Genomic DNA, 14,081 nt, shown 5'->3' with positions numbered 1-14,081 from the left:
CCATTTTTTTTTCTTCTTCTTTTTCTCCCGCTCACTTCCGGTTCTACCACCAGAAAAAAAAAAATGTTTCGATTATTTTCATCATTTTTCCCAATTGAATTTGATTTGGTAATAGAAAAAAAAAACTTACAAAGTTATTTCCTTCAAGTTTTTTTTCCCTCCGGCCAAGTAAATATATATCTATATTGTTGTTGTGTGTGTCTATGTGTGTGTACACAGCACTTTACTTTGCTGACTTGGAAGCTCCCTGAATACAACAATAGGGGCAACGTCATCATCAACTCGGCACACACAGAGAGAGAGAGAGAGAGTTTGTTGTTCAATTCATGTGGAGCAGCAGCAGCAGCTCCTGTGCAGCTCCTTATTTTCTCATTTTGGTGGTTGGTTCTCAAGAGAGAGCGGAGAGCGCAGCTGGAGCCAACAGCGTTGCCTAGTCTTTTCATCCAGCATATACACATATCGATTGGTTGCTGCTTTTGCTTTGGCGTCGTGCAAATAAATGAGCTTTCTTTTTCTTCTCCCCTTACATCTATATGATAGGGTTCTCAGGGTAGAGTGCGCCATTTTTTCTCGGTGCGGATTAAAATGTCATCACGACGGAGTAAATGTCAACAGCATTCGGGCGGGTGTATTTCCATTAGTCGTAAAAAAAAGAGACGGTGGCATTCACACGCACATGTTTAGATGCGTGTATCACATTTTTTTTCGGGGGCTGTGCATATTCATGGAAATCTTGTATAATATCTCAGATGAAAAGGAGAGGTATATAAAATGGAGAGCACACATTATCATCAGAGTGTATTTTGTTGACGCACTGGCATCTTTTTCATCCGAATGTTGTGCTCTAATTTATTTAGTACCTAGCTTTACTCGCCGTCATTTTATCTCAATTCAATTTTTATCCTTGACGGACATTTGAAATTGGCGCCACCTGAAAAGCCTATGTATTTGTATTACATTTTGACCGAACTTTTATTGTAGGCCTTTTATTTTGACGATATCAAGAGAGGTTCAGATTTGTAACTCTGGCTAACCCCATAGAAAAAAGTAAAACAGCCGATATCTTTATTATGCACAAATAATGCAGAGAGAATTGTGTGAGGAATCGGGAAGAGTTGCTGGCACATCCGACACGCAAAAACCCAACATCGATCTACACAGACGCGGATGTGCTGTCTATAACTTCCTGATTTTTCTCTCCTTTTTTGGTTTGGGAGGGTTGTTGCCCTCGTCAATCGGATGGGAGAATCTCAGGCGATGATGTTTCCATCGTTCTTTTTCAATTTGAGAACAATGCGGATCGTCTTTGGTTTGTAGACGATCGTGACCCCATCAATGCAACGTGTCTTTTCCTTCCTTTTTTTCCAGACTCGAATGTCATATATTGAAAACCCTCTCGCTTGTGTATCTCTTTGGCGTTATAGTCGCTGTGTATACACAGCAACACGATATCCCGCCGAGAAATGAGAGTCTCCTTCCAAAAAATCATTTTTGAATATTTCAAACCCGTCGTCGCGGTGTTGATCTCTTTCGAGTGCGGTTCGCAGCAATTCTTTTCTTGAATGACTTTTGTTCAACACGAAAAAAGAGAAAAAAGAGTCGTGCGATGCTGTGCGACTTCCATCAAGTCAGTCGAAATAAAAAAGGATAGCTAGACTGAAAGCTTCAGAATAAATATTGAACCAGCTAGCAGCATATAGGCGAATGCGCTCTTTTGAATGTAGATGTCTAGGGTAGACAGTGTAAATCCAACATCAAGCATGCAGCACGGCAGCAATATCTGTCGCCTTTCAGAGTTGATGCCGTATATAGTACTACTACTATACTGTGTGCAGCAGCAACCAAACCCAACTCTCCCGGGCGAGTCTGTGTCAGAGATATATAGTATATAGTGTAGAGTTGCTTGGTCCAACTTCAAACGAGAAAAGAGCCCTGGATGGAATATAAGACGACGAAATGGAGAAAGAGAGAGAAAGTATATGTGTCTATGGTCTTGGATGATGGATTATTCGAGTTATGGATGAGGAGGAGGCTATATAGCTCGCGCAAAACTTTCGCTCGACTCCTACTGTACTACTACATTATCGCTTTCATGCATATACAGAACCGTTTCTCTGCTGGGTTTATTTTATGTATATTTTTTTTGCTTCGCAGATGAGCAGTCTCTAATATCTTCTTGGGGAAAAAAAAAGAAATTCCGAGAATGTCAAGAAATATGGTGGACATAAACGGGAGAAAAAGTAGATTTAATGCGATTAATGGCTCATTGGACGATGGAAAGCGCTCGTGGTGGATGAAGGAATATCTGCCAAATCCCCCATTTCCATAATGCGATTGACTTTTATTGCTTACATTTCCATATTCAACATTTTGGGATTTTTCTGGGTTTTTTTTAAAGACGGGAGCATGTCCGCCGCGCATCCATGCCCGGCGGCAGCAAACGTCATGTTTACTCGTGATCGTTATTCATGGAGAATAATATTTCTTATGAATAATTGAAAATAAATATGGAGCCATCGCTATACATATCGATCCAGTATATTTTTGTTGTCGTAAATCTTCACCCTTTTTTTCCAACGTCTTTAAGCTGTAAGCTCCATTACTCTCTAGTTGTCAGGTGGACTAGGCTAGGGGGTGGGGTATTTTAAGGGAGGGGCGAGCATGTATACGGAAAATCGGCAACGCCGCACCCTTCCTCAACGGAACATTTTCAAAAATCCAAGCGTTTTCCCTCGATACTCGTCGTCGGGATGCCAACTGTAAGCCACAAGTGAACCGTTTTACAAGAAAGCTTCAAATTACAACGGGGATTTCTGTTGTCTTCCATCATTAAGAGTGTTTTATTTTTGGTATGTGAACGTTTTTACTTTTTTTTGCTGTTAAAAATTTTTTCTAAAGCATTTTGTGTGTCACTTTTCTTTGGTTTTCAAATCACACCCAAACAAGTGTCAATTGTAGTGGTGTTCCAAACTGTCTTATTTTCTGGTTGTCAACAGTTAGAAAGAGTCTTAAACATTTTATTTAAGGGTTTGATTGAACTTATTGAGATATTTAAACATTTTTAGTTTTAATTATTGAAAATTGTATAATTAAAAATTTGTTGATGTGTTGTTTCGCCAAACTTCAAACTGGTCCCCCGTTGTGGCATTGACATTAATGGATTCTTATTTAGGTTTTCCCCTAGCCATGTCTGCCAAGCAGGTATCTGTGTTGGCTCAGTATGATGACCTGTGCAGAGGCTTCAATTACTTTGTCAACAGTTCTGAAAAAGGTAAATTGCTCAAGACAATGTGTGGCAATCATTGCATTTGACACTTTCCTTCTTTTTAGAATTCCTCAAGTTTGCCGTTAATCAGGAAGCTTGCCGCCAGAAATGGCTCGAAGCTGAAGCAGAGCTCAAACGTCTGCACAATCAGTTGAATGAAGTCAACAAAATGAATGGCAAATTAGAGCTGCAATACCACCATGCTACTGTTTTGCTGAAAAATGAGATCAAAGTCAGAAAGCAAGTGTCTGACGAGAAAAAGTCTTTGGTATGTTATCTGCAACATTATTATCACTCTTTAATGTTTACCATCAATGTCTCGTCTGCACTTGTTTTACAGGAAAAGCAATTGCACGTTGTACGTGAAATCGTGTCAGCTGAGAAAGATATTCGAGATGAGACACGTGAAAAGCTGGCGATGCTCAGCAACACAGGACGCTACTCGCGTGGCAATTTCGATTCGCCTGGTGACCGATTAAACACAATCAACGAGCTCAACAGCACCGGCTCGCTCTTGGCGTCATTCGACCTGACCACTGAACGCACAGAGGAAGAACTCGAGCTCTCAGTGATGCGTTCCAGTCGGGCACCTCGAGGTAAAAGGACATCGGAAGGAATGTACAATCTCGACAACTCGAAACGATACAAGGCGTCGTCTAATCGCGAGGTACAGTTCAAAGTTTCCCTCGTTTCTGTGACATTAGTTACCAACTCTCTTTTCTTTGTTTGCATTTAAAGAATATCATGGAAGTGTCCGGTCACGAACGCGTGGTTGCCACAACGACAGTGACTGTATCCAAGGGAGGTCCAATCACAGCCACATCTATTATTGAAAACCATCCCGATATGGGCAGGGAAAACGATATCAGCAATGCAACACCTAAAAACCAAAGAAAGCGCAGTTCTAGCGAACCGGGAATCCTACCGAACGCTCCTCCGCAGTGTAAGAGATAAATTGTCTTGATTGCCTGGCCACAACAATGGGAACAACAGCTAATTAATTGTTTGTTGACAAACTAGATTTGATCGAATCATCTTGGGAACTTCCAGATGGCAAGACTCCCGTGGCCATCCGCCGTCCGAGTGCTAATCCGTCGGCTTCAGCGCACTCGACCCACACGCTTGGCGGAACTGCGTACTTGCGCACTATGGCTTCTGGTGGGCGAATCAATCAGCGCCAGCACACCTTCAGCCAGAAAACCATCATCAAACCAGAGAACTGCCTCCCTTGTGGCAACAGGTGAGGAGTGTTGTATTTTCTTTGCGTTGGGAAACGTGCTGGGCTTTAATTTAATTAGTGAAACCTCTTATTGCGCAGGATTAAATTTGGCAAGCCCGCCTTGAAGTGTGTCGAATGTAGAGGAACTTGTCACGTTGATTGCAAGTCCCGCATGCCCATGCCTTGCGTCCCGACTGTTCAAACACCCTCTAATAAGGGATTCGTCGGAACCGTTGCTGATTACGCTCCCAACATCTCTCCTATGATCCCCGGCATTGTCATTCACTGCGTCAACGAAATTGAGCGCCGCGGATTGACAGAGGTTGGCATCTATCGTGTCAACGGTTCCGAAAAGGAAATTAAAGACATGAAGGTAATTTCATCACTAGGAATCGAACCCCAAATTTGATCAGTCCCAAATGACAGCCCTTTGATTTATTCAATTTCAGGAGCGCCTCTTGCGTGGCAAAGGCCAGCCGACTTTGTCTCAAATTGATATTCACGTTGTCACTGGCACGTTGAAGCTGTTTTTCCGCTCGCTGAAAGAGCCACTCATTACCTACACGCTGTGGGACAGTTTCGTTCGGATCGCCGAACTTGCCGATGAAATGGATATTCAGACCACTGTGTACTCGCTCGTTCCCGATCTTCCGCAACCTAATCGAGACACTCTAGCATACGTCATTCTTCACCTTCAACGGTAAAACTTGTGCGGGATTGAAAGTTGTGTTGGCATCAACTTAATTGTTGCGATTTTGTTTGAACAGCGTCGCAGAAGCTGAGGTATGCAAGATGCCAATTACCAATTTGGCCAGGATCTTTGGCCCGACCATAATTGGTTACTCGTGTCCAGATCCGCTTCCAGAAATGGCGCTCAAGCAGCTTAAGAAACAGCACTTGGTAAAAAGTTTTTCCTTTCCCTATCTCAGATTTGCAGGGCTAATACTTGTGTCGTTATGCAATTACAGACCATGGAGAGGCTCTTGCTCATCCCGAGTGATTATTGGGCTCGCTACGTGGACGTGGAGACCGAAACTTTCACATCTACTCCAGTGAGTTCACATCGTCATCCAGGAGTTGCTACAATCGCTAAGTAAGTTCCGAAACATCTTTAATGATAGTTTTTCTTGTAGATCTAAATGTTATTTTTTTATTAACTCTTAGAAATGTGAAACGGGGTCCTACTTTCTTCTCATCTCCTAACATGATGAACTGAAATCATGTATCACTTTTTGCGTTCCGAAGTATCTAAAATTTTCGTTGGTTAATTCGTCAAGTTCTTACCTGTTTATAACCTGCTCGCTCTTCTTAATCAATTTGAACTCTCCCTCTTGTTTCTTTTTTTTTCTCAAGTAAACCAAAATGTTTTAAGTGGAATAAAATTTGCACCACTCGATATCACACAAAAAAAAATCAACGAAAAGGGAAATATGAGTTTTTAAGTAACCGTTGTATGAGAAGACTGGCTGTAGCAACACAAACATGCACTACTACGATAATACCCAATCAATAATACAACAACACTGAACCTATTCATATAGAGGAGTTATGGGGTAAGTGATTGATAACAAATTGAATTAACATTCAGATTCGGTTTAACTCAACAATAGGGAGGAATGTGAGAGAACAGAAAGACTTTACTCTTTTACAGCCAATCAGTCGCCGTTCTTTTATGCCAGATTCGTATTAAAGAAGACCAAGATCAAATTTTGTAAATGTTCTGACTCGATTCAAAATTGAACCCAATTGGAACTCACTGGTGCTCTGTAAACAAACAAGAGTTGTTAACTCAAATTCGTTAACTTTATCGCAGAGAAAATTACTTTGGAGAAGCTGCTGTGTTAGGGCTAGGTCCAGCACTCGTGAAATCGCCCCATTCTTGTTGTTGCGGTTCTGATTGTTGTTTAAAGCCACCATCAGCACCTACACATAAAATGTTTGTTATTATTTGGTCTGTGTAAATCGAGAAAATGTTTAGGTGTTTAAAGACCATCAGTTAACTTGGCTCCAGGTGGGGCTAAGCGCACACCACCCGGAGGAGGAGGCAATCCTCCTAAGGTTTTGGCTTTTGGCTTGGTAACACTGTCCCCGTCTTTTTTCTAGAAATTAATCGGGTTAGAAAACATTTCTCGAGAGGTTTCCTGTTGACACTTTAATCGCATATAATACCCCAATTTTCATGTTGATTTTGATGGTTTCTCCGGCCTTGAAACTGAGATCTAATCGGGGTTTAGCAGCCTCTTCCGTTGTACCTTCCTTTTCAATCTCTTGGCTTTGTTTGACCCACTTGAAGTGATCTTGAAGTGCAACGTTTAAATCAAAACTGTCTGAACGGTCAGCAAAGCCCACACCAATGAAAGCAGCCCGTCCTGAATCATCTTGAATGCGGACTACAAAATATCTTGAGGAGTCGCTCACTGCTTCAATAGCAATCCCAGGATACGTATCAACGGGACACTTTGCGAACAGCTCTCCGCTAACTTTATCTTCTAACTTGAGAATGCATTCGGTACCTTTAGCTAACAGACGCATTCGACCTGTCCAGTCGGGGGTAGATAAATTCCAATCTGCAGCTCTGCATTGAACATAAACAAAATTGAAATTTAGGTAGATGAAGCATGGTTAAGATGATAACAAATTTTATGTTTGTTTGTTTTTTACAGCTCAAAGGAATGTGTTTATTATCTTATTGGCACATTGTACTCAAGCTCATCTTGTCTAAACTTTGTAAGCTAATCTTTGCAGGCTTCTCTTCTTAGTATTTCAACAATGCTACTATAAAAAGGAAACAGATGATTGGAAATAGGCTTGAAATATATTATGTTTTTAGGAAATTTATCTTTTAAAATGATCTATGTCTTGGCATAATAGCTCATGTAGTGTCAAAGTAAAAGAATTTTAAAGAAATATTTAAAACATATGCTAACGAAAGTTAGAAGAAAATGTCAATAAATATAAAGCAAACTATCACGGGAAAATCTTGAAGAATTACCTGTATCCTCGATTGGAAGTACGTGGAGGTATTTTAAAAACAAAAACTTCCTGCTTAACTAGTAAAATTGCTTCGTAGTCTTCCATAGCGCTTCAACTGGGCAAATTCAGTACACAGCAAACAGACTACCAATCTAAAGTGATTGTAGATCTACTAGTCTGATCGTCAGCAACCTAATTTCAGCTGCAAAAGAAAAACTTCATGAAAGAAAACTGACAGCTAAAAGAAAGAGCAGACTTTACTATTATCAGTTAACTAACATCTGATTGGAGGCGGATACTTTTAGCTAAACAGCTTCTCTAAAACAAATTTCAAAAACATTTTTGATACGGTACGTCTATGGGTCTATAGAATGCAACAATTAATATAATAATAATGACGTTTAGGATTCTATGATAAAATGATCATAAATTTACTTTTAAATTAGTTTTATAGGAAAAATCGCCCCTTCTTTGAAACCAACTGTTTAGCATGACCCTAGTAGTATAGTTTGTCTGCTAGAACGTGGAATAACAAAAAGTCCGATTTTCGGTGGTGGGAAATAAAAAGGTAAAACATCATCATGGTGTTTTGCACAGTCTTACGATTCTGTAAAGTAGGTAAAGAATAATGTGTTAACTTAAATTTCATGTAGTATCTTTTTCATTAAAATTTACTAAAGGTAAGGGGAAAGAGTACCGGGAAATTTATTGACTCTTTAAAACTGACTATACGTGGTGGTCCCGGTGGTAATGGCCATCCAAAATATGGTAAGTGTTAAAACAAATCCGAAGTCAGTATTAATGTTAACAGTTAGAATTTTATGAAGGTGGTATTGGTGGAAAAGGAGGGAATGTAATTTTTGTTGCTGATGAAGGTATCAGTTATTTTATAAAACAGTTAATAGCAAAACACAAGTACATAGCTTTGTCATCTCTTTGTAGAAATGACACTTAAAAAAGTCCTTCATAAAGTTCCTACGAGATTAATTAAGGCAGCTGAAGGAGAAAACAGTCATGCACACAGATTGTGTGGTGAAAACGGAGCAGATTTCATATTACCAGTTCCTACTGGTGTAACAGTGATTTCCCAAACTGGAGTTAAATTAGGTTGGTATTAAACTTGTATCATCATTTGTGTTTTGGAAAATTCTAAATCATATTATTGTTAGGTGAACTAAACAAAACAGATGAGCAAGTTGTGGTTGCTAAAGGAGGAATTGGAGGACAACCAGCTACTCAGTTCAATGGCCTTAAGGGAGACGACCTTAAAATTACCCTTGACTTAAAGTTGATAGCTGATATTGGTCTTGTAGGTTTTCCAAATGCAGGAAAATCATCTTTATTAAAAGCCATATCCAAAGCCAATCCTCGAGTGGCAGCCTATCCTTGTAGGTTAAGTCCATTATTTCATAATTATATAATAATTATTATACAGAAATTATCCATGGCTTTCTTTTTTATTTTTTAAGTTACCACTTTGAGACCTCAATTGGGTGTTATTATGTATGATGATCTCAGACAAATAACAATGGCTGATTTACCTGGGCTCATCGAAGGAGCTCATCTGAATCGTGGGCTGGGTCATCGATTCCTTAAACACATCGAGCGAACGAAACTCTTAGTCTTTATGATAGATATCAATGGTTTCCAACTAAGCCATGAATATCCACACCGAAAACCTTTTGAAACTATTGCTCTTCTCAACAGAGAACTAGAACTCTACGGTAAAGATATTCTTTCAAAACCTACATTGCTCGTCATCAACAAAATGGATACTGAAGGAGCGCAGAAAAAGTGGGAAAAATTGAAAGATCTACTGTCCAACTACAAAGGTAGTTAAATTTGTTTTTTCTTGTAATATTCTCTGCAATTGAACATGTTTTTAAATGCAGAAAATCTCCATTTACTACCGAAAGTAATGCAACCTGAACAACCGATTGCATTTGATGAAATCTTGAATATGTCGGTTCAGGAAGATCCCACATCTGTTCAACAACTTGCTCTTAAACTTCGGCACCATTTAGATGTCAATGCAGATTATGAAATAAGCCAGTTACCAGTCCAGCAGCTTGAAGATGATATCCAAGTCGCAAAGCAAAGGAAAAAACTGCAAAATGCGTTAACTGAACATAGTTCATCGAGTTTAATATGATGTGTATTACTTCTGATTAGATCTTTTAAAAATAACTAAATTTTTTGTTTCTTCAATGTTAAGGTAAAGGTAACGGGATAATCCCCCAAAAGTATAGCTTTGACCAACAGGTAATTTTGATCATCATAATATCGCAGATCAGATATCTTTCTTTTAAAGTGAACCATCACCGTATTTTTTAACCATTTTTCTGTTCAATTTTAGTTTTCAAATCTCGAACGATCGACATTAAGAAATTCCATGGCGTTTTCATAAAGTAACTTTTCCTAAAGACGATAAAACTTGAATTTCTACTTTCAAGTCAACTAAACATTTGTTTAACTTCTGACTACCTTCAAATACCCCAAATCGTCCATGGATTCAATAAGTGAACCAGGCTCCAACTCTCCCAACGGAAACGGATAATCGGTTCCAAGCATGACACGGTCCTAAATCAAACAATTCTTACTTTTAAAAGTTAAGACACATCGAGATATTTTATACCTTTCCAATGACGTCAAGTAGCATACGCAATGCATTTGAATCGTGAACAAGAGAATCTGTGTAAAATTTTCCACAAAATTCACGGGGACTGCGTGAACAGTTTGTGGCGCACAAATCTGGCCTTACCTTGTAGCCTTTTAAAACAATAAGTGACGTAGAAATTCAAAAAAACTTGTGATGGTTGTAACTACCGTGTTCAATTCTTCCAATTGTGAAAGGGTAGGATCCGCCTCCATGAGCAAAACAAACTTTAAGACCAGGGAAATTGTGCAGAACTCCTCCCATGACCATACTACAGATTGCCGTAGTAGTCTCCATTGGCATTCCGACGAGCCTAATAATTGTCGATTATCATTGATTAACACATCCTTCTTTGCCTACCAAAATTAGGTTACCAAGGCATCCAATATTTGCTATGCCTTCCATCCAGACTAGGCATATCCCAAGGATGTACAAATACAGAACATTTTAAATCCTCACAGGTCTGAAAAAGAAAAATTCGAGCTGAACAATGGTAGGTTTGTAACTGAGATGCAACTCACTTTCCAAACAGGAATTAATTCTGGGGCATCCAAATTCCAATTGTTAATATGTGAGCCAATCTGAATCCCAGACATTCCAAGGTCCACTACACATCTCTTGATCTCCTCTGCTGCTAGAAGAGGATCTTGCATTGGGACAGTTCCAAGGGCAACAAACTTTGAAGGATACTTATTGACCATTCCAGCCAGGTCATCATTCAAAATTTTTGATAAATCCAATGCATCTGCAGCCTTGGCCCAGTAGCTGAACATAACAGGTACAGTAGATAACACCTGGACAGAAACCTTGAATTTTTCCATGTCAGCAATTCGAGATTCAATGTCCCAGCAGTTTTTCTCCACAACTCTGAAAAGCTTTCCATCTTTCATCATTTTAGCAGTTTCTCCATTATCAGCATCGTGTTCCAGTTGTACAAATCCACCGTAGCCATAGCGCTACAAATTCCATTTAGATATATATAGCATCTAGTTAAAATGTTTTCATACATGTTTTTCATACCTCAGCTAAGTTGGGCCATGTCTTCGGCAAAATATGAGTGTGGATGTCGATTTTCATCGTAGTAATGTTGTATGTTCGAAATAACCGCCCTAGTTTGTCCGGGAAACGTTGGAGTGCGCAGCCGCAAAAAAGCTTACCGATTACAGAGTGTGCGGTGCTTGACTGACAAGTATAGTAGCCGACTAGCCGTTGGCAATGTGGTTTCAGCAAATCTTTTGGTTGCCCAACTAGCTTTACCTATTTACAGTAAAAAACTTAGCTTCCCAAATTACAGAAGTAGAGAAATGAAAAAAATTCTCTAAATAAATCTGTGGATACTGGTTAGGTTTCCCGTGTTTTATGCGCAACTACGACAAACGGGGAAAAATCATAAATTTCTAATTAATTTAACATGATAGTTTTATATTCAATCCGCTTGGTGCGTGTCGATCGTTCTTTGCAGAAAATCTATTTTGTAGGGCTGCTGTAGTTGTAAATAGTGTCCTGTTTGGCTGTTTCATTCCGATCTCATACGTTGTTTACAGCTGGACTGCTCACCAATCACAAACTGTAGGACGATCCCACGTATCAAAACACTAATTTAAACGTATGTTTTGTCTACTGCAAAGTGGCTTGGGAGTTGTACGTTTTGATAAGAATTCTTCAACACCTCTGAAAGTCTGAATGTCGGGTTTGTAGCTTCAGGATTTACTAACATTTCTATGACACACGTAATAATTCTTTACCTTCTTTATTTCCAACAGCTTCTGAAAAAAGTAATTTTTTTTTTTCAAAATGAACAAATTGGAGCATACAAAATTGGTGCCGGGTACAATTTTTCTTAAGCCAGTTATTATTGGTCTGGTTATTATTCCAATTTCACTGGCGCTTTGGATATTTGGTAACATACGCTCAAACTATCTTAGTGCAGATGGTAATCGATATGTTTAACATTATCTACACCACATTCAAGTCAATAATAATTGTGTATCAAATCATTTTACCAAAGATGTTTCTGATACTTCTCCTTTAAGATGGTTCAGCGCAACTTTAGTTCCTGCCATCATTTCATATAGGGGTCTCCAGAAGCAAAGCCTTAATTTGAGTGGAGCTATCCTAGGTAATCTTATATATTTGATCTGTAAAATGTCAATCCTTTAATTCCGTTATCAAAAAATCTAATTGTCAAACAAATCTATTTAGGATATTGTGTTGGTTTTATTCTAACCATTACCAGCTATGCCTTTTTAGCCAGCCTGATGATGTTTTTCATTTCTTCTTCATGGGCAACCAAATTCAGAAGTGAAAATAAAAAATCATTAGAAGAAGATTTCAAAAAGGGTAATTTGTTCAAATACCAAAACCAGCAGCCAAAAGAAAATATGTTCTGGAGCATGCCTTTAAATTCATTTAGGTGGCCAAAGAAATTGGATTCAGGTCGTTTGCAATGGAGGAGTTGCTGCTTACCTCGGTGTTATCTATTTTATCGAATCTGGATCTGGAGAACATCCGATTGATTTTCGTCATCATTACCGGCAGTCATGGCTTTCAATTGCCATTCTTAGTAAACCCAATTACTCTTGCTGTATCTGTTCGAAGTAATGTGCGAAATTAACTATGGCTTCAGGTACAATATCTTGCGCAAACGGGGACACTTGGGCATCTGAATTCGGAACAGTGATGACTGACGCTACACCACGATTAGTGACAACTTGGAAACCCGTACCTCGTGGTAAAATTGTGTTAAAGCGTAACTTTCTTAACTGACATAAAAAAATTTTTTTTTAAGGGACCAACGGCGGTATCACCTTCATAGGTGTTTTAATGAGTGCTCTTGGTGGGCTTGCAGTTGGTGTAGCCTATTACATTGCTCTTCTTTTTCGCTTGGATGGCGACATTCTAGAAGTTAACATCAGCCAATGGCCCCTTATCTTTACGGGATTGTTTGGTGGACTGATTGGAAGTCTGATTGACTCCTTTCTTGGAGCTACTTGTCAGTTCTCTGGTAAGTAAACGTTTGGAAAATATTGCGAAAGCCCATTTGGTCGATCATGCTTTACGATTGCCAGGTATTGACGAAAAAACTGGAGTCTTAGTAGAACATCCGCGTCAAGGCGTAAAAAAAATTTGCGGATCTCCCTGGCTAGATAACCATAGTGTCAACTTACTCTCGTCCTTTCTAGCCGCACTTTTTGTTACGTGGGGATCCATCTTTTTTTGGCCAAATTAGTTTGCTATGTTAAATATAAATTGTGTTCAGTTAAATGAATCAATGTTGTTACCACTTGATTTTAATTTTTTATTTTTTAATTACAAATACTCAAATTTACTTTTCCGTGTACGATCTACAGGTGATTTTTTGTTGTTTTTTTAATGATTTTTAGTAATATAAATTTTTAAGAGATACCCGAAGGGTTTCTAATCAAGTTTTTTTGTTGCTGGTATGCACATATCACATGTGTTGTATTTATCTGAATTTTTTACTCAAGCAGTATGTAGCAATTAACTTTAGTCTATTGCATTAATGTTGGAATATTTTCTTTTGATTCAACATGACTGTTTGATGCCAAAGCCAAAGTGAACCAAAGTTTATTGGAACTCTCAACTCTGTCTTCAAGTCCTTTAATCATCGAACAATTTGATACTATTATCAAGTACAGTATTACGAATTTAATCATTACTGGAAGGATTGTTAAAGTCCTCATATTCTACAGTCCCTCACAATTAATATTAAATATCAGTTCCAATTCCAAACTTCCATTCGAAAAAATTCATTTTAAATTTGAAAATTTCACACAACAGGAAAAACAACTGAGGTACGAAAATTCATGCGGATGCTGTTGAGTTGATGCTGAATTAATTCGTCTGCTAACCGCTAAAATAAATGTGAAGGAAAGAATTTTTTGGAATTCTATTGTCGCGAGTGTTTATTTCGTGAGGACGAAATAATTGCTATTTGTTTACGAGAC

At 38.7% G+C, this 14,081-nt stretch overlaps 5 protein-coding genes across 7 annotated transcripts; 3 read left to right on the top strand and 2 right to left on the bottom strand.

Annotated features, from left to right (window-relative positions):
* Positions 1-2,704: 2,704 nt before the first annotated feature.
* Positions 2,705-5,880, top strand: LOC124209086 (rac GTPase-activating protein 1-like). The gene is made up of 11 exons (XM_046606947.1): positions 2,705-2,849; positions 3,173-3,271; positions 3,331-3,533; positions 3,606-3,932; positions 4,004-4,208; positions 4,286-4,505; positions 4,584-4,857; positions 4,934-5,184; positions 5,252-5,384; positions 5,453-5,577; positions 5,649-5,880. Exons 2-11 carry the CDS (start codon positions 3,187-3,189, stop codon positions 5,698-5,700), a joined length of 1,875 nt encoding a protein of 624 aa, XP_046462903.1. The 5' UTR covers positions 2,705-2,849; positions 3,173-3,186; the 3' UTR covers positions 5,701-5,880.
* A 37-nt stretch (positions 5,881-5,917) lies between these two features.
* LOC124209090 (NECAP-like protein CG9132) lies at positions 5,918-7,754 on the bottom strand. The gene is made up of 5 exons (XM_046606954.1): positions 7,477-7,754; positions 6,654-7,059; positions 6,475-6,583; positions 6,308-6,407; positions 5,918-6,248 (listed from the first exon to the last, which is right to left on the bottom strand). The coding sequence occupies exons 1-5, from the start codon at positions 7,560-7,562 to the stop codon at positions 6,215-6,217; spliced, it is 735 nt and encodes a 244-aa protein (XP_046462910.1). The 5' UTR covers positions 7,563-7,754; the 3' UTR covers positions 5,918-6,214.
* Positions 7,755-7,957: 203 nt separating this feature from the next.
* On the top strand, positions 7,958-9,644 carry LOC124209087 (GTP-binding protein 10-like). Of its 2 annotated transcripts, none has more exons than XM_046606949.1 (7): positions 7,958-8,071; positions 8,138-8,225; positions 8,285-8,332; positions 8,400-8,564; positions 8,627-8,845; positions 8,927-9,289; positions 9,350-9,644. In XM_046606949.1, the coding sequence occupies exons 1-7, from the start codon at positions 8,039-8,041 to the stop codon at positions 9,607-9,609; spliced, it is 1,176 nt and encodes a 391-aa protein (XP_046462905.1). In that variant the 5' UTR covers positions 7,958-8,038; the 3' UTR covers positions 9,610-9,644. The 2 variants fall into 2 exon arrangements, with proteins under 2 accessions (XP_046462905.1, XP_046462906.1); XM_046606950.1 differs by having other exon boundaries at positions 8,012-8,075.
* On the bottom strand, positions 9,595-11,336 carry LOC124209089 (2-amino-3-carboxymuconate-6-semialdehyde decarboxylase-like). Its single transcript, XM_046606953.1, has 7 exons — positions 11,134-11,336; positions 10,635-11,069; positions 10,488-10,576; positions 10,284-10,426; positions 10,093-10,226; positions 9,942-10,037; positions 9,595-9,875 (listed from the first exon to the last, which is right to left on the bottom strand). The coding sequence occupies exons 1-7, from the start codon at positions 11,188-11,190 to the stop codon at positions 9,810-9,812; spliced, it is 1,020 nt and encodes a 339-aa protein (XP_046462909.1). The 5' UTR covers positions 11,191-11,336; the 3' UTR covers positions 9,595-9,809.
* Positions 11,337-11,466: 130 nt separating this feature from the next.
* Positions 11,467-13,441, top strand: LOC124209088 (transmembrane protein 19-like). 2 transcript variants are annotated; one of them, XM_046606951.1, is made up of 8 exons: positions 11,467-11,803; positions 11,877-12,046; positions 12,122-12,232; positions 12,316-12,453; positions 12,527-12,676; positions 12,740-12,844; positions 12,902-13,117; positions 13,182-13,441. In XM_046606951.1, the coding sequence occupies exons 2-8, from the start codon at positions 11,908-11,910 to the stop codon at positions 13,340-13,342; spliced, it is 1,020 nt and encodes a 339-aa protein (XP_046462907.1). In that variant the 5' UTR covers positions 11,467-11,803; positions 11,877-11,907; the 3' UTR covers positions 13,343-13,441. The 2 variants fall into 2 exon arrangements, with proteins under 2 accessions (XP_046462907.1, XP_046462908.1); XM_046606952.1 differs by having other exon boundaries at positions 11,607-11,803; positions 12,929-13,117.
* Positions 13,442-14,081: the final 640 nt, after the last annotated feature.

The sequence above is a fragment of the Daphnia pulex genome, chromosome 12 (assembly GCF_021134715.1).
Source record: "Daphnia pulex isolate KAP4 chromosome 12, ASM2113471v1".
Lineage (NCBI taxonomy): Eukaryota > Metazoa > Arthropoda > Branchiopoda > Diplostraca > Daphniidae > Daphnia > Daphnia pulex.
Note: the sequence above shows the minus strand (reverse complement) of the source record. Positions and strands in the feature narration are given on the sequence as shown.